The 26,719-nt window shown below is 35.4% G+C and overlaps 1 protein-coding gene across 3 annotated transcripts; it reads left to right on the top strand.

Annotated features, from left to right (window-relative positions):
- The first annotated feature begins 3,114 nt into the window (after positions 1-3,114).
- LOC135086519 (uncharacterized) lies at positions 3,115-26,719 on the top strand. Of its 3 annotated transcripts, none has more exons than XM_063981422.1 (4): positions 3,115-3,278; positions 23,651-23,942; positions 24,775-24,910; positions 26,400-26,719. In XM_063981422.1, exons 1-4 carry the CDS (start codon positions 3,224-3,226, stop codon positions 26,592-26,594), a joined length of 678 nt encoding a protein of 225 aa, XP_063837492.1. In that variant the 5' UTR covers positions 3,115-3,223; the 3' UTR covers positions 26,595-26,719. The 3 variants fall into 3 exon arrangements, with proteins under 3 accessions (XP_063837492.1, XP_063837423.1, XP_063837350.1); XM_063981353.1 differs by having other exon boundaries at positions 3,116-3,278; positions 24,772-24,910; XM_063981280.1 differs by having other exon boundaries at positions 3,116-3,278; positions 24,667-24,910.

Genomic DNA, 26,719 nt, shown 5'->3' with positions numbered 1-26,719 from the left:
AACACAATTTGCTAGAAATCGCAAGCTTTTGATACTCTACAATATAGAGCTAACTTCATGTTGAACTAACTTTTAACGCAGGATGATGTTTTTTAGCCTAAATAAGTCCAAACTATTGGTGCGACTAATATAGCATCAATCTACGAGGTTACTTTTTTTTGAGTCAATTAATTTTTTTCAGGAACTGATTTTCATGGTATCACCATTGATACCAGAGTAAACGTTCATCATCATCAGTAAAAGTCTTCCTGAAAATAAAAATACTTTGTATGAAACCCTAATTATGATAAACATAGTGGTCAAAAGCAAAAGGCCATATTTTCAGTAAATACCAAGACGTAGCAAATACGGTGAGATGCGGCTACACGGTGCGTGAATAACTTTTTAAATATTTTTCTTGATTAAAATAACATCAAACAAGTGGTTTCAATCATCATAATTATTTCAGCTATGGGACGTCCACTGCTGAACATATGCCTCCCCATTGGGGGAAATCATTGGATTTCCAAATTGACCGGTTGTTAGCATCTAACGCCTTTATGATATCGTTGGCCCACCTTGTGAAATCTTATAGAAATGATTCACGCGAGCGTAGCCGTTAAACAATGATAGTTTCAAATCAATTAACGAATTTAGACCATTAAATCTTGCTATGTTCGATTGTCTTAAAAGTACCAAAACCCAATCAATTACGTGATTAATTAAGTCCATCGTGACCCAAGACGGGCGTAAACAAAAATTTTCCAGGTACCCCTACCTCCAATTATCCTTTTAATACCTAACTCATTAAATTATATCTGTGCTTCTTCTATAATGACGTCATTACGTAGGTACATCCGGTGCTAGACATGTGGAGATCTCAAAGACCGATAGCTAATGTGGCAGGCACGACTAGTTTGTTTTTGTCGGCGTCTTTAGACTTGTAGGTTTTATCTATGTTATCAATATGCAAATAGAAGAAAAATGTGCCTTAAAACCGACTCCAAAAAACAAACACTAAAAAGTAGAAAAATAATTACCTGCTAATTACTTATTTATTAGGACGAATTAATATTTATGTTACACCATGATTGATACTTCTGGAGTCGGTGCCAAGATTATGAAACGTGTGAAGTTTGCCTGCACCGACTCCAAAAGTATCAATCATGGTATAACATAAATATTAATTCGTCCTAATAAATAACTAATTAGCAGGTAATTATTTTTCTACTTTTTAGTGTTTGTTTTTTGGAATCGGTTTTTTTTTTAAATAAAAATTAACTTATTTCTTGCTTTTTAGTTAACTAATTATTACCTTGATGTTACCACTGAAGGTAGGCAGTACATTGAGACTATATTCTTCATGTCAAGTGTAAAGTAATATTCCCTACAAAATACAGGTTATCATATCGGCAACCTAAAAAGCCTACCTTAAAAACATGAAAGAATACAACTGTGGGTCTAATTGTACCTATAATATTTAAAAAATTATCCTCCAACTCCTAAGCGTTAAGGAGTTGTACCTACCATGACCAGTTCATCATGATGAGATGATGACTATCTGATGCAAACACTTGAATAAATTTAGAAACTATAGTTATCTATAAAATTAAAAGAATTATCTTCCAACTCCTGAGCATTAAGGAGTTGTACCTTCTATCATCAGCTCATCAATAAGAGATGATGATTTCCAGGAGCAAATACTTGAATAACTTAAGAAAAAGTTTGAAATACGATATACGTGCCTATAAAATTTGAGGGTTACCCTCGATTTCCCTAGGATCCCATCATCAGATCCTGACTTGGTGACAATGGGACCACCTCAGAAGTGTACCCTATCGAACAAAAAAAGAATTTTGAAAATCGGTCCACAATTGACGGAGTAATCGGTGAACATACATAGAAAAAAAAACATACATACAGTCGAACATATTATTATAACCTCCTCCTTTTTTGAAGTCGGTTAAAAATATTAAGTTACTTCTTAATAGTGTGAAATGTGGTTAAATGAACAATGAGATTTACATAATTACAGCAAAAGGTTTCAATCGTTTTCTGACTTTTCTGGCAAGAGTACAATAAGTAACTTGCTGGATGCGAACAGTTGCCGGATCTATTTAGAAATATAGTGTTTATTATATCTCACGCAATAGATATGTTACAGTCAAAGCTCATAATCGGTCAAAACCACTTTTGACTGGAAAAATCAGTCAAATCTCTGGGCAACAAAAATTTATGATTATATTAATTTCATTATCGTTTCGTTACGTCTTTTATTACTTCGCTATGTGAAACAATCATTTTCTGTATGCCTACAGAAAATATTTCGTTTGAATGATGTGATATTGAAATAATTCTCTTCCAGCAATATAATTTTATGACTATTTCCAAGCATATTATTTTATTTCACACGGTTTAAGTAATATAAAGTTATTAAATGAAATTTAAAATTATTTCGTATACTTTCACGGTAATCATGCGTAGCTGTGATATAATTTGGTATACTTTAAAATGGCGTTAAAATATAAAATAGGAATGTTATTAACTTTAAAGTCCTGTCAGAATTGTTCTTTTAGTTAGATTTGTCTACAGATTCGATTGGATAAATGTACTTGCTTTGATCGTAACTTTACGACAAATTAATACGATCTCAAATCGAAATCGAGCGTCACATTGTCTACAAGCTCTGATAGAAAGAGCCTTCTTTCTCTAACCAATAGCGCAAGTACTTACGTGAAAATTATTTTCTTAGTAAAAGGCTTAGTAAAAGTTCAAAGTTACAAATAAGTAGATATTTTATGACACGTTACTCAATTATACGATTTACAATTACAATTTCAGAGAGCTCGTACTTAGCTCTACAAAAGGTCTTCAACCAAATTCCTAACTGAGAGAAACCTACAGTGATCTGCCATCACTTGTTGTATATGCGTTTATTAGCCATGTTACATGCAAAAACAAAAGAAGAACCATAACATAAATAACATAAACATCTTAAGTTTCCTTAGTTACTCGCTAGGTATCGATACTTCACACCTACAAAACATTGTACTGTTAATGCGCTATGTTTCAAAGTTAATTTACCCGCGCTTAGCTCCTTTACGATAGCCTGATAAGACTAAGAACATTTAATAGAGCGCGAAGACTGCGCCCGCGCATAACTCGACGACCACTCGGACAGACCAGTGCGGTACAAAGATATTACTCAAAATACATTTCAATTACATGTGGTGGTGTTATCAACATGAAGAGTTGTATCTTACTTAGTGTTGTTTTCATACAGTTGGGGTGGACTTACGGTAAGTAAAGTAATTTTATTAATTAATAATTAAAAAGCGCGAATTCACGCTTCAATTTCAAATTAAATCGATAATATTAATTCAGTTTCGATAGAATATTGGATATCATGGACATCTAAAATAGGATTTAATATTGGCTAAGACAAGCTAAATAATTTACGATCGTCTGGAATTTAAAACAGCTAGCTTACTCCGTAAATTTTGCCTGATGTCAACGCACAACCGTTATATCTAGCGAGTATGTACTTTTAACAAGTTTTTTGAGTTGCGAACCAGAAAGTGCGATCTGTATAACATCATGAGCTATTTTAAACTAAGCAATACATAGATAAGTACCTTACATGCGCGTAAGCAACGATAATATCTACATAAACAGTCAGCATGCATAAAATGACACTTCTAGTCCTATCGTAGTCATATAAAATAAAATAACTTTTTATGTATCTACTTGGCAAAATTTGCATTTACAATACAATCATCAATACAGTGTACCTATATTATACGATATAGCAGCAAAATAGACCCTGTTACAACTGATTAAGGTTCCACAATGCTTGTTGTGATTTTGTATGTGGACTTGGGACGTAAAATATACCATACTCACTCATACATCTATCGATGACTTAATCGTAGATTAAAGTTACCAATTCAATTTAGACGAGATTAAGATAGGTATTATTATAAAGCTGATTGACATGTGCAGTTACCTACCTAGATAGATCAAAATAACAAAATACTAACATTAATAATTTTCAGTAACTACTATTCTGGGATACGATACAGTCACATATTAAATGGAATGTTTTGTTTTAATTGGTCTTGATCTTGAAATAAAGTTATCTTAAAATCGGCTCTATGTAAAGCAAATCTAAACATTAGAGAAATAACGTATAACATTAATTTTGTAATTTAAATGAACACCGTTAGACTCAGCTTGATTATTTAATCGATTACGTTAATTGATCGACTAATCTAATAGATTAATAATCGAGTTAAAAGTATTATTACTAATGAATATCACTTTCTAAATAACGTGATGTCATGCTGCGGTTACTAAGTAGGTACAGTTATCGATAAACTTAATGCATTTACTACAAACGCTACCTATATGTAAGAAATCATATTAATGGTAAAAAAAAACTTAATCTTAGTCCAAATAAAATCAACAGTATGTATATTTCTGTAGCAAAACAAACACTTTACAACAAATCGATAAAATTAAATCTATTAGCATATATTTATCTTAAACAAGTCGTTTAGGGTTCCGTAGCCAAATGGCAAAAAACGGAACCCTTATAGATTTTATTATTATCAAAAATGTAGTTTAAAATTTGGGTCCGTGGCCGAGTCCCCCAGTTTTCGACGCACCCGTGGTCGACGCCCCCGGTCAGTTAAATTCGATTTGAAGCAATTTTTAATCAAATGTACAGTCAGGCACAAAAATGTTTATAAACGAATAAATATTTATTAGGCCAGTAGAATTAAACACAAAAATGAATCTAATGAAATGAAAATAATTCCTACAAAAGTTTTTTGTTTCTTACTACTGCTGGTTTTGGGTTAAAATTTTGCTCCCATATTGCATAAATAGCGTCAAACATGCATAGTTTAGTATAATAATTAGCTTGTGAAACTTTTTTCGTTGACTGTACTTAGTGCAAAAGCCGAAAAAAATATGATATTAAATTTATTTAAATCGGGGGCGTCCACCACGGGTGCGTCAAATACTGGGGGACTCGGCCACGGACCCTAAAATTTAACTAGTCCTTAACATGTCTAAGATCAATGACAAATACATAATTATTAATAAATCATGCCCTAATAAATTAAGATAGTTGTTATTATTTAATTAGATTAATGCGAGTGAACATTGATGGTCATTGTCACTGATAAGAAATATCCGACTCTACGAGATGTTCCAATGTTATCAATTCAAACGATTACGAAACTTTAGTTATACAAATCATAACAGTTATGCCTATAAAAGTGACATAAATATTAAGTTTATTATACATACTAACTCGGTCTGATAGATCACGGTCGTGAAAATGTAGGTACACAACATATGATTTGGGCAACAATTTTCATGCACTTTACCAACTCTGTTTTTCTCAGGAACTCTACCTTTCTTTATCAATAGATACCTACGACTGTGTTACTTGCAAATAATTCTTAATATTCACATAAGTACTTACCTACATGTGAAATTGATACGATATATTATAAGAAGATAGATTATCCTGAAACCAATGACAATAAATATTATAAAAGGTTACCTTAGCAAATTTTAACTTGCGAGAAAACTCCTTGTTTACTATTCGATGAAAGAAAGAATCAAACATGTAGAGCAAAACAACTCAAGAAAAAAACATATCAGACTGATGGCAGATATGTACCTGGTTATTTTCATTTCATCTTTTCTCGTTTTTTTTCAAGTAAGGGCTGACAAAAGAGTGTGTATAGGTGTACTGAAATTATCTACAATTAAGGGTCAGACAGCTATTACCCAATGTAATAATAATATAATAGAATTAGGATTATGAATATAGATAGAGTCATCATTATCATCTCAGCCATAGGACGCCCACTGCTGAACATAGAACCGGGCAACATGGAAAGCATCGGGGGAGGCCCCCGATGCTGTCCATGTTGCCCGGTTGGTAGCGGCCTACGTCCAGCGCCTTCCTGCTACCTTTATGATGTCGTAGGTTCACCTTGTGGGTGGATGTCCCACGCTGCGTTTTCCGGTACGCGGCTTCCACTCCAGAACCTTTCTGCCCCATCGGCCGTCAGTTCTGCGTACTATGTGCCCTGCCCATTGCCACTTCAGCTTGCTAATCTGTCGGACTATGTCAGCGACTTTGCTCCTCATTTCTGATTCGATCTCGTCAAGTAACACCGAGCATAGCCCTCTTCATAGCTCGCTGTGCAACTCTGAGCTTCTGTATAAGGCCTATAGTGAAAGGACACGTTTCCAAACCATAAGTCATCATAATACAGCCTATTTTAACTTTAGCTCTTAAAAAGTGCCAGTTGATTGATCGTAGCTGTATATCGTTGCCAATTGCTCACAAAGAGTCTTGTTACAATATCCAAGATATTATCAAAGATCGAAGACAATAATCTAACGGGTCCTTAAATTCAAGTATCATTTCAGGCTGATATCATTGAAGATTTCAATTTGGAAGAATCAACTCCATAATTTGACCTCCAATGGCTTAGTTTAGATACTTAGTTGAGATAAAGTCGATTTTTTAAGTATGTCTAGACCCAACAATAGGTACTATAACGGATCTCAGACTTCAGTCGCAATGAAGCTTTCATTTTCGAAGAAGCAACTCACTCTTTATAGGACTTAGATTCAGCTTAGAGCTAAGCTTTTAGAGTTCTCTATACTTAACAATACTATAACGGATCCTAAAATTCAAGTCATATCTGATAATTTTTTAGATTTCCTTGGACCCCAACAATGCTAGAATGGGTCCTTGTGTCAATCCTCGAGTATCATTTATTTTATTTATTTAGGACAACCAACAAGGCAAATACAAATATAAGCGGGTGAATATCCCAAACACGTTTTTTACGCGGCGGAGCTGAGAATCGATGGGAGAAATGTAACTAGAGCGATGATTTTTTTTCTGTATATAGTTTAAACAGCGTTTTACACGATAGCAAAGTCTTCAGGACAATAGCTAGTTATTTTATGTGCTAAAAAAATTTTCAAAGACCCAAAATCTAATAGCGGTGGCGCGTCCTAACTCTATTTTTACTCATAAATTGTGTTATTCCTTCCTTCTCGGGGATTCTAGTAATTTAAGAATAGTATAGCCATAAAATACATTAAATAAGACTTCCAAATGATATGAAAGAAATGTGATATTTCATATTTTAAGAGTTTTAAATAGCCTTTCAAAACTGTCCCACGAAAAAAAGCAATTACAGTGGCTCAATTTCGACACTCTCTTACTTCTCCAAAGAAGCTTTGAGAGACGTAGAGTTCTTCTTCCCTGCATCACTCAGCTGTGTCCTCCTGATCGGGCTATAAAGACTTGCGACTTGTGGTATTGTTTTTCCAGCAGACCCGTAAATGTTTGTATCAGCGGCACAGGAATACAAAATTTTTCAATTTCGGTGACAAGTGTATGATTGAAAGCTACTTACTTAGATGCTAAACGATTCTTTAACATGATTAAAGTTTGGTATTTTGTTGTATCTGCATACAGAAATTATTGATCAGAATTATAGTTTTCTTTATAATTTGAATTTTGTTACAGTTTTTTAATTCCGGTGGCGCAATTTCGGTGGCTCCGGTGGCGAATCTATTGCAAGAATTGGTCTTATTGGCTCTGGAGCATTGTACCTAGGTCTACTAAGGTCTCAGTCATAACTACAATATCGTCAGTTAATCGAAGTTGTGTGATGTACTCGCCGTATCTTGATACTGAGCTCGGTCTAGCTCAGAAGCTTGAAAACCTCTAAGTGGGAGGTAGTGAAGACTTTAAGAGATTATGGTGTCTCCAACTCTGAACCCTCGCAGCAAGCAGATAAGTTTCGAGTTCTGATCTTGGGGGAGGGCTGATATGATGAAGTTTTCATACAAATACTTCAGAAGTTGCATGTATCGACAGTCAATTTGACGCCATTAAAGAGACTGTAGCACAGCCCAGGTCTTGACCGAATCGAAGAAGGTACAAAAAGGCCAATAATAATGACTGATTATAGTCCTCAGTCTTCTGCATAATTTGACGCAGCATTAAATATGTACGTAGTATTACGAACGTCTTTTAGAAAATGAGGTTGTCTGGGAGACTGGATGTTGGATAGCGAGAGTGTCATATTTCAGGAAAAAGCGGTAAAGCCCGAAGCAGGAGGCCTCACCTGAATCTGGACCATCGCCAACGTCCAGTCCATTCCAGTCTCTACTACCACCACCATGTCTTATTTTTTGGTTTATCGGCCAATAAACATGGTGGTATTTAAGGGAACTTTAGTACTAGCATTCCATCTGATTTCATAAGCTCAGTTGTGATTTCATTATCTCCTGGTACATACCTTGTTGTTTTTAATAGGGCATTCTAGGATATCTTCGCTAAAGTGTCGGAATAATCTCGATCTTCAGCCTAATTACTAGTAGTGCTTCTTAATCTCCCCTAGCAGCTTTGGCATTTACCAAAATGGTTCTGCTATCCTCGTTATTCATGTTGGTATATTCAATTTGGTCCTCGCAAATACATACTTTCGATTTATTACAAAAAATCGTCTCTATAATACACTTTGTATCAGCATGAGGACTTGGATAGCTATTTATACATCGATACTAAGCAGAATCTTAAAAACAGATGAGAATAGTTCTGAAACAGCTAAAATTTCCCTAGTCTCGTAGGTTGCAATCTATTCTGCCACTCGAGCTGAAAATTCGTGGGGTTTTGGAGCTGGATTGGCACTGGTCGTGGCTTAGGCTTCATCAGTCGACATCTTTTGAGCATCTTTATTCGGCATTCTTCTATTTCGGTGATCACTTCTTCTTCTTCCTCGGTCCTTCACTGATGAGGATCGCGACCGCAGATAGTGTTCCTCCATAGACTGCGGTCATAAGCTGTGTGGTGATCGGAGAATGCACATGTGATTAAATTGCCTGTTCGTCTAAAAATGATTACTACATTTTGATTTTTGCAGTACTATTAGGGTGCAGCTCAGTACGCTTTTACAGTTCTGGCTTTTACATTGCTAGGCCTTCTCTCTCTATGAGGCTGGCTGGATTTAGTCCTCCGTTTCTTAATTGTACTACTTTCATTTAGCTCATTGTCGCTAGGTTCGCATAGTTTTGCGTTAAATTACCCTGTCACAAATACGTAATGTGTTAGTTCAGTAGCTGGTATAGATCTAGAAATATCTTCATACTTAATCTCCAGTTCGCATGGTTTTTTTTTATCCACAACGAGGAAACTCTTGGCCTGTATCTTACCTGATGGTAAGTGACGATCAGGCCGAAGGTGGAAGCGAGCTTCACCCGGAATCCTCAACCACGGAGGAACTTGGAGGTCTTTAGCGAATAATTAGTTGCGTAATTCTGAGTGTAGGATTGGTATGATACCATCATGAAAACTTGGCTAGCCTGGACCAATATTTTTACTTATGGAAGATAAACCTAACACCAACCTGGGGCAGTTGGTCGCCCTCCCGGGACTAGAGTTGGTTTCTGGGTTTGAGGGTCATGTATGATGTCTTTGTGATGAGTCTATAATAACGGGGCTGTTGGCGGCTAGAGCCAAAAAGTTTTGGATTTGTTCTCTATGGAGGGATTTTGCCGTTATCTATCACCATGCTTAGCAGGCTGGTTGGTAGTTCCAGTATGGTAGTATAATACCTGGAAAGATGCTGCAGCCCACCCTCCAGTATTTTGATTGCTTAGTCGGCTCTTACGACTCACATGGGAAGATCTGATGCTTTTTTAGGGTCACAACATAGGCCTGAATATTGTTTTTAATTATAAATATCTTTACTGGATAATAATACTTAATTGATTACAAATAAATAAGTAATTTGAGACAATCATCCATAACATTCCGAATTCCGCTGTATAAATAAATTTCGGTGGATTGGTTCTTAATTCCGGTGGCTCAAATACAATTTCGGTGGCTCTTGATAATTTCAAATTAACATGTCTCGAGAAGTATTAATAATAATTTGATCTCTACCATATCATTGAATAATACAAGTTATTTACTATTATTTCTGCCACAAAAAAGTTTTGGAAAGTGGAAATTAAAATTCGCCACCGGAATTAGGCAAAAAACGAGTTTGTTGATATTCACCCAAGCAAAGGGGTTTACATACATTTGTCATAAGCTAGCTTTATTTCAGCCTGAAAAGAAAGAAGCTTAAATTTAACACTATAACTCTATTTTATATGTGACTCTGGCTTATTACATAAGTATATTGGAATAAGTACGTCTCCTCTCCTCTAGCTTTGGTAGCAACCGGGACTTTAACTTATAATAACAATACAGTTTTTGCTAATACATGTAGCCGGTTTGATATCACTTAATCATCTAGCCAATACGCCATGAAGCGTGTCAGACGTTAAGTCTATAAAGTAGAAATAAAATAATGAATTGGTCACACATTCGCGATGTGTTTAAATTGGATGTGATTCAGCTGTGTGTTATAAATCACTAAACATCATGCTTAATTGTTAAGAAATTTTATTTGGTAAATGCTGGTCGCAAATAATATGTAATATTATAAATAAACACTGCGAAAATAGCGACATCATTTGTTTTAATACATACCTACACTTAAAGATAAAAGTACACAAAAATGACACAGAATCAACGTAAAATATCTATCTCCGAATATAACATAAGGCTTAGGTATTATAAAATCTTTCAAGCCTCAATGTTTGTATAACTGGAAAATCTGAAAAACCTACTAGGGTAAACCGTATAGCTATTGCCCACTTAAAGATTTCAAACACATTGAGATGAAAAATTAAACAAAGTATTTTAGTTATCGACCATTTATGACTTTTTTCTTATAACTCAATAAACTGTTAAACAGAATATTAACAGTTTTTAGTTAAAACTTACGTAACTTAGAAAATATTGAAATAAATTTAAAATCCTCCAAAAAGTACAGTCATTGCCCATTACTCACACTAATTGCCCACATCAAAGCACAGTAATTGCCCAGTATCTTAAAACAAAATTATCAATTTTAAAATGATAAAATAGGCTTTAAATAAACAAAACAAAACATTAAACTTAAATTCTAGTAGTAGAGTCTTCTAAATTTCAAAATAAATTGCGTTTGGCCTTATTAACATATTATCAAATATTTCTTGAGCTGATGTTGATGAGTCAGAATCGGTAGAGACAGAATCATCTACTTCAAAACATAGATGACGCAAAAATTTGAATTTTATATGTAAATTTTATATGTATTTATTTTTTTATCTTCTTTGATATCAGTTCAAGTGGTTGCTCAGAATGGTCAATTAGCTGTTGGTTATTCTTACCTAAAGTTGTATCTATTTCCTTACAATTAACATTTTCAGTAGTAGATTTAACGTAGGATTTTCATTTTTTGTATTTGCGTTTGAATTTTTATCAATTTTTCAAGCCAAACCATATTTTTCAGCCATTTATCTTGTAGATAAATTGTTGGATACATCTTGTACAGCTTCGATCGCTTTTTGCAAATTGTCTATGCTATATTGAACTTTTGGAGTCTTTGGCATACTGAAAATGAAACATTAAGAGCCATTTCAATATTTATGCCTGTAAATTGCAAAACAAGTCTAGCAATGAGCAACTTAAATACTGCTACTGCATGGTGGCAACACTCTAATAATAATTGCCCTGGGCAATAACTATACATTAACATATGGCAATAACTGAAATGATGGTGGGCAATAACTAAAAATATACAGATTTACGTGCAGTGATTACCCACCGTTAAAATGACCGTTAGAAATCAAATTTTATCAGTTATTTTCATTGATAATGGAGAAAACACTTATAATTTCATCATAACTATATACCATTAGTTGAATATAAAATAACTTGCAAAAAAAATTTAACCTCTAAGAAAGTAATTCCTTAGTAAAATTGTTAAAGTCTTCACCTGTTTGAGTAACATTTTCACCCGTCTTGACAAAATCCGCCATAACTGTTTTTTTTAGTGTTTCCTATTGTAAATTTTAAATCTACTGTACATTGATCTCGGAGCCATCTACTTAGTAAATTCAAATCTAACTAGAGTGATTCAAAGTCAGCACCTGACAATATTATTCTTAAAGCGGGCAATCACTACCAGTGGGCAATCACTCTCTGGTTTACCCTACTTTAGAATAAAGCTCATGCAGGCTGGATCTCTATTATTGTGTAGCGAACAATTTTCATAAATTAAGGCGACCCAATGAAAACCACGTTTATCAAAATAACCGCAATTATTCAATTATCTAAACTTGGCATCTTTTTTGATAAAAACTCCATAAAAACAGGATATATCAATCACGATAAATACTTTGACATTGAAAATAAATCCTAAAATGGTGACTGATTTAAGTGACGCCTACGCTTTAGTGTCATATAAATCTAATTGTCCTTTTAGAAACTTACAATAACGGTGGTGAGAGCTAGAGATATTAATATATTCATTAAATCATTAGTGTTATTGATCACACCCAACCACAATTCAAACAACAACGAAGAAATGTCGAAAGTTCAAACTTGTTTAATGAGTTTATGACGGAGCGGAGATGTATGGGTAATAAATATTGTTGTATGTATAATACTAGAAACTACATTAAAATACTCCGAGAAAATCTGTGGTTTATGAGTTTACTTTAGTATAAAAGTATGCTAACTCGACTATAAACTAAGTGTGAAATACCTACTACGAGTATTTTAATACATTGCTTGACAACTTTTTAACGTGTTGAAAATGTTATAAAAATTCCACGTCAGTTCAGTTCGTAACTACTGTTTATTTTTATTAAACTGCTAGTAATTGTCATTATTGACAATCCTACCGTACTTAGTGCTAATGAACGTGCTAATCATTTATTGAATACTTACCTCACTATTTGAAATAAGAGCAACCAGAGTTGAGTGGAAATGTAGACCAAATGTTTTATTTACGAGTATGTTAGTATATCCCTCTTCGTAACTTTGAGAATCTGCTTTGCATGTTTTAAATTACTTAAATTGAAGTTTCCCTACCCATCTGAAAGAATTAACAAGTTGTTACTAAATTGATCATTGTAAACAATCACCACTATGGTTCTAAGAACATTTACTAGGCATTATTTCAGGGAATACCCATGGAACTTAATTGAGATTGGATATGACAAACAATATTTTTCCTTTGTTTTAGCACGTAACTGAAAATTATTTGTGAAATGAATCTATGTTTCCGGAACTAAAACACAATGTAAACATTGCTTCGAGTTATTTTCCTCCGGTCCCCCATTTGCCTCTAGTAAGTTTTGAGGATCGTCCTCCTCATCATCATCGTCAACCACTGATCCTGCAGTAGAGACTATAGTAAGAATAAGAATACTTTATTCAGCATAAAAAAAATACAGTACATAACATTAACCTACAAACAAGCATAGCTGGGCACCGTTAATCAAATAGTTAACTTCGTTAATCGTTAAACCGTTAATAAAAAAATTAACTTCGTTAAACGTTAAAACGTTACATTTCGCAAGATTTAACGCAAGTTAACGTTAATCGTTAATCCGTTAACACATGATAATAAAACGAAAAAAATAATTGTATGCAAGGTTAAAATAATTTCGACAGCTTGTATCGCGCATGGAATTTATTCCTCTTTTATGTTTGCGCTACAAGCTTTCGAAATTATTTGAACCTTGCATAAGCACAATTATTTTTTTCGTTTTAGTACAACTGAATTTCAGAATAAAAGCTTGTTTTTAAAAAAGTTTTTTAATTACTAATATTTTATTTTACACTTTTTAGTAGTATCTCAATCAATCACCAAAGTGCTCGAAAAGACAAATCCAGCAAACCGAAACTCGATAAGTTTCCACCGTTTCGTTTTGGAATTCCTATGGCCACCTCCTGACTCCATCATCAGGACCCTGAACATCATCTAGTACTAAAGTGCTCGAAAAGACAAATCTAACGAACCCAAATTCGATGCGATGCTGCCGTTTCATTTAGGAGTTCCTATGGCCACCTCATGACTCCATCATCAGACCAGCTCAATGATACCATAACATTGCATTGTCATCGTAGGTACTTACATAAGTATACCAAATTTCAGCTCAATCGGTTGAGGAAAACTGGTCTTAAATTCAGTTGCAAGAGTTGTCCTACACATACTAACAAGTGTCGTTCGTTAGTGATCTGGTTACAAAAACTGTTGTTTTGGGTTCTGGAAGTTCTGGAAGCCCGAACGTACTTGTCAGAACGCGTTTTTCTGGGGTTTTTAGCGTGCCTGCTGTATCTTTTTGGTAAATAGTAGGTACTGGATTAACGATTAACGGACTTAGGATAATTTAACGGAAGTTAACGAGTCCGTTAACATTTTTTAAAGTTAACTTAAAAGTTAATCCGTTAATAGAAATGTTAACTTCGTTAATTAACGATTAACGAATTAACGAGTTAATGCCCAGCTATGCAAACAAGCTATGCTGAAGAGGCGTTCACTCAGCAATATTCGCGACATAACAAGCGCCATGTCGAGAAGCTGGTTTTCAGCGGGAACCAACACACGATGAGGATTGCGGATTGCGCGCCCTCTTGACCGAGACCATATCGAGGCGGTTTGATGATGCATAGATAGACAAATTAAAATACTCTATCACAGACTAGGCCGGCTCGCCTCGCAGACTACCAGCCAAGAAGGCGCGCAACTAAATGTCCTGATGATGGTGATGATGTCATCATCATGATGATCAGTACCTTAGGAGCGGACCACGAGATTAGGACTATTTCAACTCTCGTTTCCACCATGCAACTAGTCATGTTATATAATGATACACAGACAAAATTCACATAAGTACCTAATGTAAATTTTCCAAAACCTTTTATCTAATGTTGATAATTTATCACTGAGTACTAACTAGCACTGTTAAGTTAATTAAAGCCACAGTACGTTTCAATCCGCATAAAAACAACAATATTTTTGAGACTGCCACTTTTTACTGCACTTCCCATCCATATAGATAGACGCTAATGACTTTTTTATACAGCGATTGTCTTAGGCATTATTGCAGCTAAGATTTTATCAAGAATAATAAACATTCTACATCCGCTAAACTATATAGGGTAAACCGTATAGCTATTGCCCACTTAAAGATTTCAAACACATTGAGATGAAAAATTAAAGAAAGTATTTTAACTATCGACCATTTATGACTTTTTTCTTATAACTCAATAAACTGTTAAACAGAATATTATCAGTTTTTAGTTAAAACTTACGTAACTTAGAAAATATTTAAAAAAAATTAAAATCCTCCAAAAAGTACAGTCATTGCCCATTACTTACACTAATTGCCCACATCAAAGCACAGTAATTGCCCAGTATCTTAAAACAAAATAATCAATTTTAAAATGACAAAATAGGCTTTAAATAAACAAAACAAAAAATTAAACTTAAATTCTAGTAGTACAGTCTTCAAAATTTCAAAATAAATTGCGTTTGGCCTTATTAACTATATTATCAAATATTTCTTGAGCTGATGTTGATGAGTCAGAATCGGTAGATCGTCTACTTCAAAACAAAGATGACGCAAAAATTTGAATTTTAAATGTTTTTATTTTTTTATCTTCTTTCATATCAGTTCAAGTAAGTGGTTGCTCAGAATGTTCAAGTAGCTGTTGGTTATTCTTCCCTAAAGTTGTATCTATTTCCTTACAATTAACATTTTCACTAGTAGATTTAACGTAGGATTTTCATTTTTAGGGTTCCGTACCTCAAAAGGAAAAAACGGAACCCTTATAGGATCACTTTGTTGTCCGTCTGTCCGTCCGTCTGTCAAGACCCTTTTTCTCAGGAACGCGTGGAGGTATGAAGCTGAAATTTATATCAATTACTCAGGTCTACTGTCCCTTGAAGCTGTGAAAAAATCAAACTTCTAAGCCAACGCAATCAAAAGATACAGCCGTTTATGCCGCAAATTTTCGACACTTGCAAGGGAATCAAAACCTACAGGGTGCTTCCCGTGAACTCAGAATCTTGAAATTTGGTACGAAGCAACGTCTTATAGCATAGATAAAGGAAAAATTACGAAAACCATAAATTTTTAGTTACATGATTACATCACATAATATATTTTTTTTTAATAATTTTATACTTACTACCCATTTCCTCATAAACGCGTAGAGGTATTAAATTGTAATTCATACCAAATACTCAGGTCTATAATACCTTTAAGCTGTAACAAAATCAAACTTCTATGTCAACGCAATCAAAAGAAACAGCAATTTAAGCTGCATATTTTGAAACTCGCAAGTACTCGCAAGGGAATCAAAACCTAAAGGGTACTTCCAGTCGACCTAGAATCTTGAAATTTGGCATGAAGCAACGTTTTATAGCACACATAAAGGAAAAATTCCGAAAACCTTAAATTTTTTGTTACATTACAAAATATACAGTGTGAGTCACGTTAAAGTGTACATATGAAAATAGATGAAACTAGACCTATTTTCATCGACAAAAAAGAGGTCAAAAATTTTTTGAGATTTTTTTTTAATTTTTTATAGAATTTTTTTTCTTCGAATTACTTATTGTAAAGAAAACGTAATAACTTTTAAACTAAGCGGTATATCCTGATAAAATAAAAACAGTAATAATGCTAAATAACAGGCGATCCTAAAAAAATACATAAAATACACAAAAAAGGCCAACTAATAATAAAAAATGATACTTTTTGAAAAAAATCTGCTTTTAAATTCGTGTTTTTTTGGTTATTTGATAAATTTCTTCAAAAAATGCCCCTATAACTGATGGTTTTTATTACGTTGTATTATTTTCTATCGTATTACCTTCGTAAAACCAAAAATCGCATGTCTCTATCCCTATCACAACGTTTGCAATGATCGTTTGAACTAAGCCTCTCCGAGCGCGCCATTCAATGCTTCATTAACAACGAAACTGAAAATGGCTCTAGATTTGTAATTTTGATAAAGACAAGTTAGATTTCAAATAAAAACAAAAGATTTTGAAGTAAAATAAGCATTTTAGTTAAAATTAAAATTGTCTCTACCTGTAGCGGAGAATAATGTTGTGGCAGGCCTTTGTTCAAACGATCATAGCAAATGTTGTGATAGGGATAGAGACATGTGATTTTTGGTTTTACGAAGGTAATACGATAGAAAATAATACAACGTAATAAAAACCACCGGTTATAGGGGCATTTTTTGGAGAAATTTATCAAATAACCAAAAAAACACGAATTTAAAAGCAGATTTTTTTCAAAAAGTATCATTTTTTATTATTTGTTGGCCTTTTTTGTGTATTTTATGTATTTTTTTAGGATCGCCTGTTATTTAGCATTATTACTGTTTTTATTTTATCAGGATATACCGCTAATTTTAAAAGTTATTACGTTTTCTTTACAATAAGTAATTCGAAGAAAAAAAATTCTATAAAAAATTTAAAAAAAATCTCAAAAATTTTTTGACCTCTTTTTTGTCGATAAAAATAGGTCTAGTTTCATATATTTTCATATGTACACTTTAACGTGACTCACACTGTATATTTCTTAATAAATATAAACTTATTACTTTTTTCCTCATGAACGCGTAGAGCTATCAAGTTGAAATTCATATCAAATACTTAGATCTAATTGCCTTTAACCCGTGAAAAAAAAACATAGTTATGACTCGATTGTCGTAATGAACGAACTTTGTAAACCTTGCAGGTTTGTACGGAACCCTCGGTGCGCGAGTCCGACTCGCACTTGGCCGGTTTTTTGTATTTGCGTTTGAATTTTTATCAATTTTTCAAGCCAAACCATATTTTTCAGCAATTTATCTTGCAGATAAATTGTTGGATACATTTTTTACAGCTTCGATCGCTTTTTGCAAATTTTCTATGCTAACTATATTGAACTTTTGGAGTCTTTGGCATACTGAAAATGAAACATTAAAAGCCATTTCAATATTTATGCCTGTAAATTGCAAAACAAGTCTAGCAATGAGCAACTTAAACACTGCTACTGCATAGTGGCAACACTCTAATAATAATTGCCCTGGGCAATAACTATACATTAACATATGGCAATAACTGAAATGATGGTGGGCAATAACTAAAAATATACAGATTTACGTGCAGTGATTACCCACCGTTAAAATGACCGTTAGAAATCAAATTTTATCAGTTATTTTCATTGATAATGGAGAAAACACTAATAATTTCATCATGACTATACATCATTAGTTGAATATTAAATAACTTGAAAAAAAAATTTAACCTCTAAGCAAGTAATTCCTTAGTAAAATTGTTAAAGTCTTTACCTGTTTGAGTAACATTTTCACCCGTCTTGACAAAATCCGCCATAACTGTTTTTTTTTAGTGTTTCCTATTGTAAATTTTAAATCTACTGTACATTGATCTCGGAGCCATCTTCTTAGTAAATTCAAATCTAACTAGAGTGATCCAAAGTCAGCACCTGACAATATTATTCTTAAAGCGGGCAATCACTACCAGTGGGCAATCACTCTCTGGTTTACCCTAATTGACTGTAATTTATATTCATTAGTAAGCAATTATTCAAGTGCCGTTAATTCTAGACTAAATATACTCGTAGCTGGAGAAAGAAATAAAGTTTATAATTCGTTCTTTTCTGCAATAGATGCTAAAAGCTTTCTTGAGAATTGTTAAAAATATTATTAGAGAATTTATTTGTCCATTTTCTATTACATTCTTATCTATGCATTTATTTTTATAGGAAGACCTTGCTTTAGGCAATGAGGATCAGTACTGTTGTAGAAAATTCAATAAAACTAGTATCTACGTTAATCTTTAAGACATAAGAAAGATATATCTTTTTGAATTATTCAAATCGGACCATTACTTACGAAGATATTAAGTAATAAACATAGGCCGTTTTTGCCGCTAAAAGTCAACGTACGCAGGGCCGCGTGACGTCACTATATCCGAATCGAGCGCAGCCGGCGTACTATTGGGATGGAAAATATTTTTTTCCAGCTAAACTATCAGTTGTAGAAAAAAACTTTTATTAACATTTTATTCATCAAAATAAAGTAACCTATCGACCAGTAATTTTTAAAAATAAAAATTGTGAAAACTAAGTAGGTATCGCTATGTCCAAAAACCACATTTTTATAGGATTCGATGGAATGCGGAGACGCGGTTGGGGCGAGTGTAACTTTATGATTGTTTGTATTGAACATAATAATACATAATATGAGTGCTAATACCCAGTTTCTGGCCTAGAGGGGGGGAGGGGATAAGTCATACCCAGCTTATAGCCTGGGGGGAGGGACAAGCCTTACCCAGCTTCTGGCCTTGGTAAGAGGGGGGGAGAGGCAAGTCATACCCAGTTTCTGGGCCTGGGGGGGGGGGGGGTTAGTCTTCTGGCCGAGGGGGAGTCATACCTAGCTTATGCTTATGGACTGGGGGGAGGAGCTAGCCTTACCCAGCTTCTGGCCTGGGGGAGGGGGGGGGGGTCAAGTCATAACCAGTTTCTGGTTCTGGCCTAGGGGGGGGGGGGGGTAAGTCATACCCAGCTTCTGGCCGAGGAGGAGTGATACCCAGCTTATGCTTATGGCCTGGGGGGAGGGGCAAGCCTTACCCAGCTTCTGGCCTGGGGGGAGGGGGAGGGGTCAAGTCATACCGAGTTTCTGGCCTGGGGGGGGGGGGGTAAATCATGCCCGACTTCTGGCCGAGGGGGAAGTCATGCCCAGCTTATGACCTGGGGAGAGGAGAGGGGCGGGGGAGTCATACCCAGCTTCTAGGCTAAGATTAAATAGATTTCCAGGAGGGAGCAGCTGGCCCGCCCATGGGAACGGCAAATAGATAGGTAGGTACGTAGGTTTCACTCAGAAAAACTACATAACAGGTAGGTATTGATTGCGTGTACATCGAAATGATCTACATAGCAATGTTTTGTAGCCTAGGCAGAGTGTATCTGCCTCAGCTATACTTATTGTTAGAAGTAAATAAATTAATATTTATACATTTTTATATTTTACTTGGACGAAGATATGACTCTAACAACACTTATGAACACTTTATTTGAATAAATCGCCAAATATACCACCGCGGAGACCCTAATCGCGTCTCCGCGTTCCATTTTTTGCGATATTTTTCACAATTTCTATTTTAAAAAATTACCTATCGATAGCTTACTTTATTCTGATGAATAAATGTCATAACAAGTTTTTCTCTAAAACTGATAGTTTGGCTAGAAAAAAATATTTTCTATCCACGCAGTACGCCGGCAGCGTTCGGATCGGATATAGTGACGTCATCGGTCCCGCGCCGGGCGGTCAGTGAACTTTTTTAGTAATTTGGCCATAACTTCGTCACAAAAATTTTTGGACTGTATATTAAGGATTTCTTAGACCTATAAATCTGCATTCACAGCTAAAAAATCGAAATGATCCTCATTGCATACATAAGTAAATAAAAAATAACCACCAACAGGTCTCAGATTTTAGTAAAAAGGTACAAATCAAACACAGAACCGGTCGTTATGGACATACTTTATTTTTTGTTTGAAACTAACAAAAGCTAAATTACTCTGACCTCAGAGCTTTGCTCCTATCTAAATTATCCTGAAAACTTCATCTTTCGGGATTGTGCCCCTCACTGAACTAATCCCAGCTCTTGTTCCCACCGCTGCAACTCCTGTGTAGGCAGGATCTACAGCTTGATCACCAATAAAAACCCACCCAGTGAAGGTCAAGTTTGTCCCGGGGGAAAGTTAAACTGTCATTGAAGTCGCAACGAAATAAATCAGAAGATCATAAGAGGAGTTCGAGGTTAAGGTTCGACTTCCCTCAGCCCAACAATGGACTAGTAGTAGGTTTTAAACCTTTGTTTGTCACCTGTCATCCGCTTTGCAATGGAGGGAAGTCGAACCTTAATTTCGAACTCCTCCTATGTTCTTCTGATCAATTTCGTTGCGGGTCCAATGACAGTTTAACTGTCCCCCGGGACAAACTTGACCTTCATTGGTTGGGTTTTTGTGGCGGTCAAGCTGTAGATCCTGGCTACACAGGAGTTGCAGTGGTGGGAACGAGAGGTGGGAATAGTCCCGTAATGGACTAGTAGCTTAGTAAACATTGCGCAATATTTTCTTGTTTTCTCCTTCGGCTATAGCAAATTCGTCATAGTGTTGTCGCAGCTGTATAGTGATCGATTAAATTCAGTACACCATTTGCTGCTACGCTGATCACTGCGTACAGGTCAGTAAAAGTTGCATTAATTTTATCTACACCTAAATCATTCTTTTAGTATACTTACTTGACTAGGTTTACTTCTTCCTTGTTTTAGCAATCTTTTGCGATTGATTTTAAGGTTTGTTTTAAACTTAAGTGGTATTTTAAGTATTTCCATCTAAGTACGTATCGTACCTAATGTATGTGAGAAAGAATACGTACCTATTAAGTATGTTGCAGTGATATTAGTCATTTTTAACGACGTGTTTGTTTATTTACTTTTCTTGGTTTACTTTTCGAACCGGAATTTTTCATTATTTACCTGCAAACGTCCGTGACTTCTTCGCGCAATGTAAAAATTACAGCTTCATATTTATCTGATATTAAGCTATATTTTAACAACACTTTATCAAATTAATACACAATACAAAAACATCCGTTCAATAGATTGGGCATTAACGTGACAAACATCTAGCCATCCGTCCTCGTTAAAATGCCCGTGTGTATTTTAATAAGCAGTATATATCGTCTTTCGTAATGCAATGAAATATGAAACACATAAGCACTTTTACGATGTTTGCATGAAGGTTTCCTTCATAAGGTTTTTTTATGGAAAAACAACTATTATACTTAGCTGTTTAAACTGTTTATGTGTCAATCATATTAGTTTCAAGTTTTTCTGTTATCATGTCAATAATAGATTTGATCATTCACACCATAACGAGCCATACTGATTCGACACACTATAATAGCCGGTAATTATAATGCCGGATCTAGGGTTGGCAGCTGTCTAATATTCAGATCACGTTTCAATAAACTAAAGGTATTTTAGGGCTACTCAAAATGTGTAGTATTTTTGAGATGACCCTTGACCTTTTTTCGCCACTACTAGGCTTTTAATATTTTATTTTTGCATCAATTAAATAATTGTATTGAAAATGACTTTCAAAATACTCTAAACATCATTCAAAACATTTGTCCATGATTTTATGAACACATTTTTTTAACGTTCATCAAAATTTGTGAATGTTATGAAATATTCCACTTCTTTGGATTGATAAAAAAAACAGTAATTTTTATTATAAAATAAAATATGTTAGTAATAAATGAAAATAAAAACCAATCGTAACATGACCTTTTTGTGAGTATCAAAGGCGAAAATTATTCCATGGATGGATTCGAGTTCGACCAAACAAGAATAAATGTTAATCTCAGAATACTTAAATCGTCAGTTATTCGATATTTTGACATATTTCCCATACTGAAACTGTCAATGTGCCAGTTGCAACAGTTATTCTCGGATAAAAGTTTGGGCGAATCGGGCCTAAAGAGTGGTAACCCTACCTGGCATGCCGGTCAGGTTTTTCCATAAAACAACAATGATCTCAGCGATGAACATAGTAGCATAAAGTAAGGTGCGCGTGAGTTTTTTGCCGGTGGCAATTATTTTAGTTAGTGCACGATGCATTAACTTTTTGTTTTATGACTTCATAATGAAAGATGAGCAACAAATGAATGAGTCGATGTAATTAATTGATGTATTCTCGGCTCAGTTACGTTATGGGTAACTGAATGAAAGGAAACGTTTTATTCACTTTAATCGCTCGGCTATCGTCGCTTATGTTCGATATTTATTATGGTCTTTTCAAAGCAAAAGCGAAGCCCTTATCTTTATACTTATCTACTGACCATTTATTATCATAGACGGAATCTATTTATAACTGAGAAATAAGACTATAAAAATATCCTGAAAAACAAAAATGTCCCTCAACTCCCTTGACAACTTTCCTCGACTTTTATGCTCATTGCTCATAAAAAACTGTTGTTCGAGTTGTTTTCTTTAGTTTTGTCGTGATCTCTATATTCTTTTGTTATTTTAAATGCGCATGTATGCTCAGTTTAGTCATCATTAATCATCATATTCAAAAGAATAATTACAGACCTGTTGACTAATAGTCTTTAAGTATCTGCCTTTGCTACTAAGTAAAAAACTACATGAATACAATATCGGCATTAAGGAATCAGGGTCTCTAGACAATTTGATATAGGTTCGATTTCGTGTCGCTTCATTGCGTCTAAAACATTAAAACACTAGATTTATGTGACTTTATCGCATCGATTTCGATAACGAACTTGGTGTGCCCAATGCCCATGCAATTGTATGAATTATGGTACGGGCGTAGTTGGTATTAAACGACAGCACATGAAGTTAAACTTTATGGCATCTTTAATAGTAGTAATACAGGTGCTATTTTGCTACATAAATATAGAGTCAAGATTATGCCATCGACTGTTTATTGAAGAGCTAAAGATATGGATCTCCAACCCACCTGCCAAGCGTGGGGATTATGGAAAAACCCTCCACTATATTTGAGGAGGCTCATAGTCCAGCAGTGGACTGTAAAGGGCTGTTGATGATGATGATGATGAAAGATATGGAAATCAATAATTTTGTCAACTTACCAAACAACTTCAATCTTGTTCCAGGAGATCCAGCACCCGCCGGCGTAGGTGCATATGCGTACCAAGACTCAGCTGGCAATAGGTACGGTGGGACTTACGGCCTTGACGGCGCCAAGGAGTACTCCTCCAAGGGAAAACCAATCGGCCCAGGAAACAGTGGCACCGCAGACCCTTGGGGAAACTTTGCAGACGCTCAAGCCTTCTCAGGAGGCTTCGGCGGAGGCTGGCCAAACTTTGCCCCATACCAACAAAACTTTCAGCAATACGACGATTTTTTCCCAGAATACTTTAACAATCTGCAAACCCTGCTGAACGAGTAAGGTCAATTAATGTAAAGGTACAGCTTCCGGTGAAGGCCTATACCTGTCGGCGTTTGGTATTCTTTAGCTTGCCTTATTAGGTAGATTTTAGAGACGAAAACCCCATGTTTCATATTAAGTACTTTTATTTTTTAGGTTCTAATATCTACGTCTGCTGCATCTATTTGAGTATTTTGCGAACCCCAATACCTAATCAATGTACATGTTTTATTACCATAATTTAAGCCATACAAAAACTTCCAAATATTTGCTACAATAAACTAATGGCTATTGTTATCATGATTTATAGCTTTAGAAGAACGTTCACATCTACATGGGAGGATGACGATCCGTTTGAGCCACTACAACGCTTGATGCCATTCAGGCCTTTCGAACCACTGAAACCTCTACCACCCCTCCCACCCCTAATTCCATTTCAACCTCTTCCACCCCTGCCACCATTAGAGCCTTTATTTCCACCACTGCAAAGATCTGCAAGATTCCTCCCCCCGTTGCCACCGCTCCCTCCTCTGAAGCCTCTCTTTCCTCGCCTAAAGCCCTTGAGGCCATTCAAAAGGTAACCTCCCAGACTATTAAAGTATGTGTGACCAAGGGGTGTTCTCAAAAATAACCGACCTCTATCTGCTCTTTCCCTTCAGCACTAATTTCTAAACTTCTGCTTTCTCAGCGCTCTTTACTATTCTCGTATTCGTGTGTGCGTCAACTCTTCGTGTGTTTCAGGGCGTTCAGTTCGAATTTTGAGAATCAGAAGTTAGCGTATAACGCGGCGAGGAAGGCATTCGACTTGACGTCGAACCAAGCCGGTTACATTCCTAATTTCACCAGCAGGTTAAACAACTTCAATTTCGGTGGGTTCCCCCCATTCGGGATGCCGATGCCGATGGGGCCTAACAGCGCGTTCGCCGGCGCCTCGGCTGGCCCGGGCTTCACACACCAGGTGGCTGCTTTGAACCCGGAGAACCCGGTAAGACCTTTTCTCATCATTACATAATGAATTTGGAATTTACATTTAAAAAAATCAACTGTGAAGCTGGAAGTCTCAGTGTTTATTATCATAATTATTTTCATCATATAAATTAGCCGTTTCTCAGCAGACGGAAAACATGATGAAGGTGATAAGATGATAAGAAAATCTTATTTTTCATTTATACTCTTTCAAGCTAAATTTAATTTATTGTTGTTATCATTATTTATAATTACCTACCTATGTTATTCTAGGTTGGTTTCATTTTCTGACTTTACTTCAACAAAGGTGCAACAAGTACCTAATGTGCACAAACGTGACGAGCATGCATTGCTTGACTCATAAACGATGCACATTTGAAATTATCTTGATATTTAAATTTAAAGATCAAAAAACTTCCATTTATTATATTATCTGTGCTTATATTTTATTCGTGATATGACTCATTTTGTTTACAAGATATCAGTAATTGCTGATCCAAGAAACTGCTTATATTAAAGCTATTGCTTTTTTATCGCAGTGCCCACGAAGTATGCCAGAGCCCCTACTTATTTAGTTAATTTAACTACATATTTTGCACGTATACTATGAAGAACTCTATTCTATTCAAATTTGAATTATATTGCATTGAAAAGAACTTGATACTTACGAGTATAATACAACCGTCATACTGTAAAACCTCTTTACGGCTGCCAATCGATTATACGATAGGTGCAGATGCCCTTCAAGAATATAGAGCTACGTTAATCTTAGCTATTTCTGTATAGGTACATTTTACGGATAGATCACAAGCAGGAGTATGCTTTGTAAAATACCTTTTCTTATTACAGAGATGTAAATAAACTTCTTTATTTTACAGTAATAGGAATCTATAAATATAAAAGCAAAAGGTCACTGACTAACTCACTCTTCACGAAATCTCAGAAACAAGTGCTAGGAGTCCCAAATTTTACATGGCTTTTTTTTTAGAACGTAGGTGCTCACTAAGATAGGATTTTGAACAATTCAATCCCTAAGGGTGTAAAACGGGATACACGAGTACGAAGTTGCGGGCAGCAGCTAACGGGTCTATTCCCACCTCTCGTTCCCACCACTGCAACTCCTGTGTAGCCAGGATCTACAGCTTGACCGCCACAAAAACCAAACCAATGAAGGTCAAGTTTGTCCCGGGGGAAAGTTAAACTGTCATTGGACCCGCAACGAAATTAATCATAAGAACATAGGAGGAGTTCGAAATTAAGGTTCCATTGCCAAGCGGATGACAGGTGACAAACAAAGGTTTAAAACCTTTAGGAAAAGATTATGCACCACGGGCAATAAATATCAATTAAGGGGGCCTATCTTATGAGCAATTAACCTGCCAATAATATCTTTCACAAAATCGCTTAAAAGCACGGAAATTTTTCCTTGTCGAGATCGGGCAGCCGCTAGTAGGATATATCAATACTTACTCGTATGTACCGATACTAACTTTGATTTTTAATTCCAGAGCGAGCCAAACGTTAACGTAATGTCCCGCTTTGGCGAAGACGTCCCCAGAGCTGGACGTGGCAAATACGTCAGCGTGTCCTCCTCATCTTTCTCGTCATCCTCGAACGTCAACGGCAAGGAGAAGACCCACAAGGCGGCCGAGACATACGTCAACAACAACGGGAAGGTCACCCACTACAGGGTGGAGAGCTAAACTCAACCTTATCCCATAACAGTTAGATCTCAACGGTATCAATCTGTACTTTGATGTAGACTTTCAGGTTGTTTGTACAAACTGATCAGAATAAAGTGATGTAATTCTACTACGTATTTTTAGTA

The sequence above is a fragment of the Ostrinia nubilalis genome, chromosome 1, assembly GCF_963855985.1.
Source record: "Ostrinia nubilalis chromosome 1, ilOstNubi1.1, whole genome shotgun sequence".
NCBI lineage: Eukaryota > Metazoa > Arthropoda > Insecta > Lepidoptera > Crambidae > Ostrinia > Ostrinia nubilalis.
This window is presented reverse-complemented; position numbering and strand designations above follow the sequence as displayed.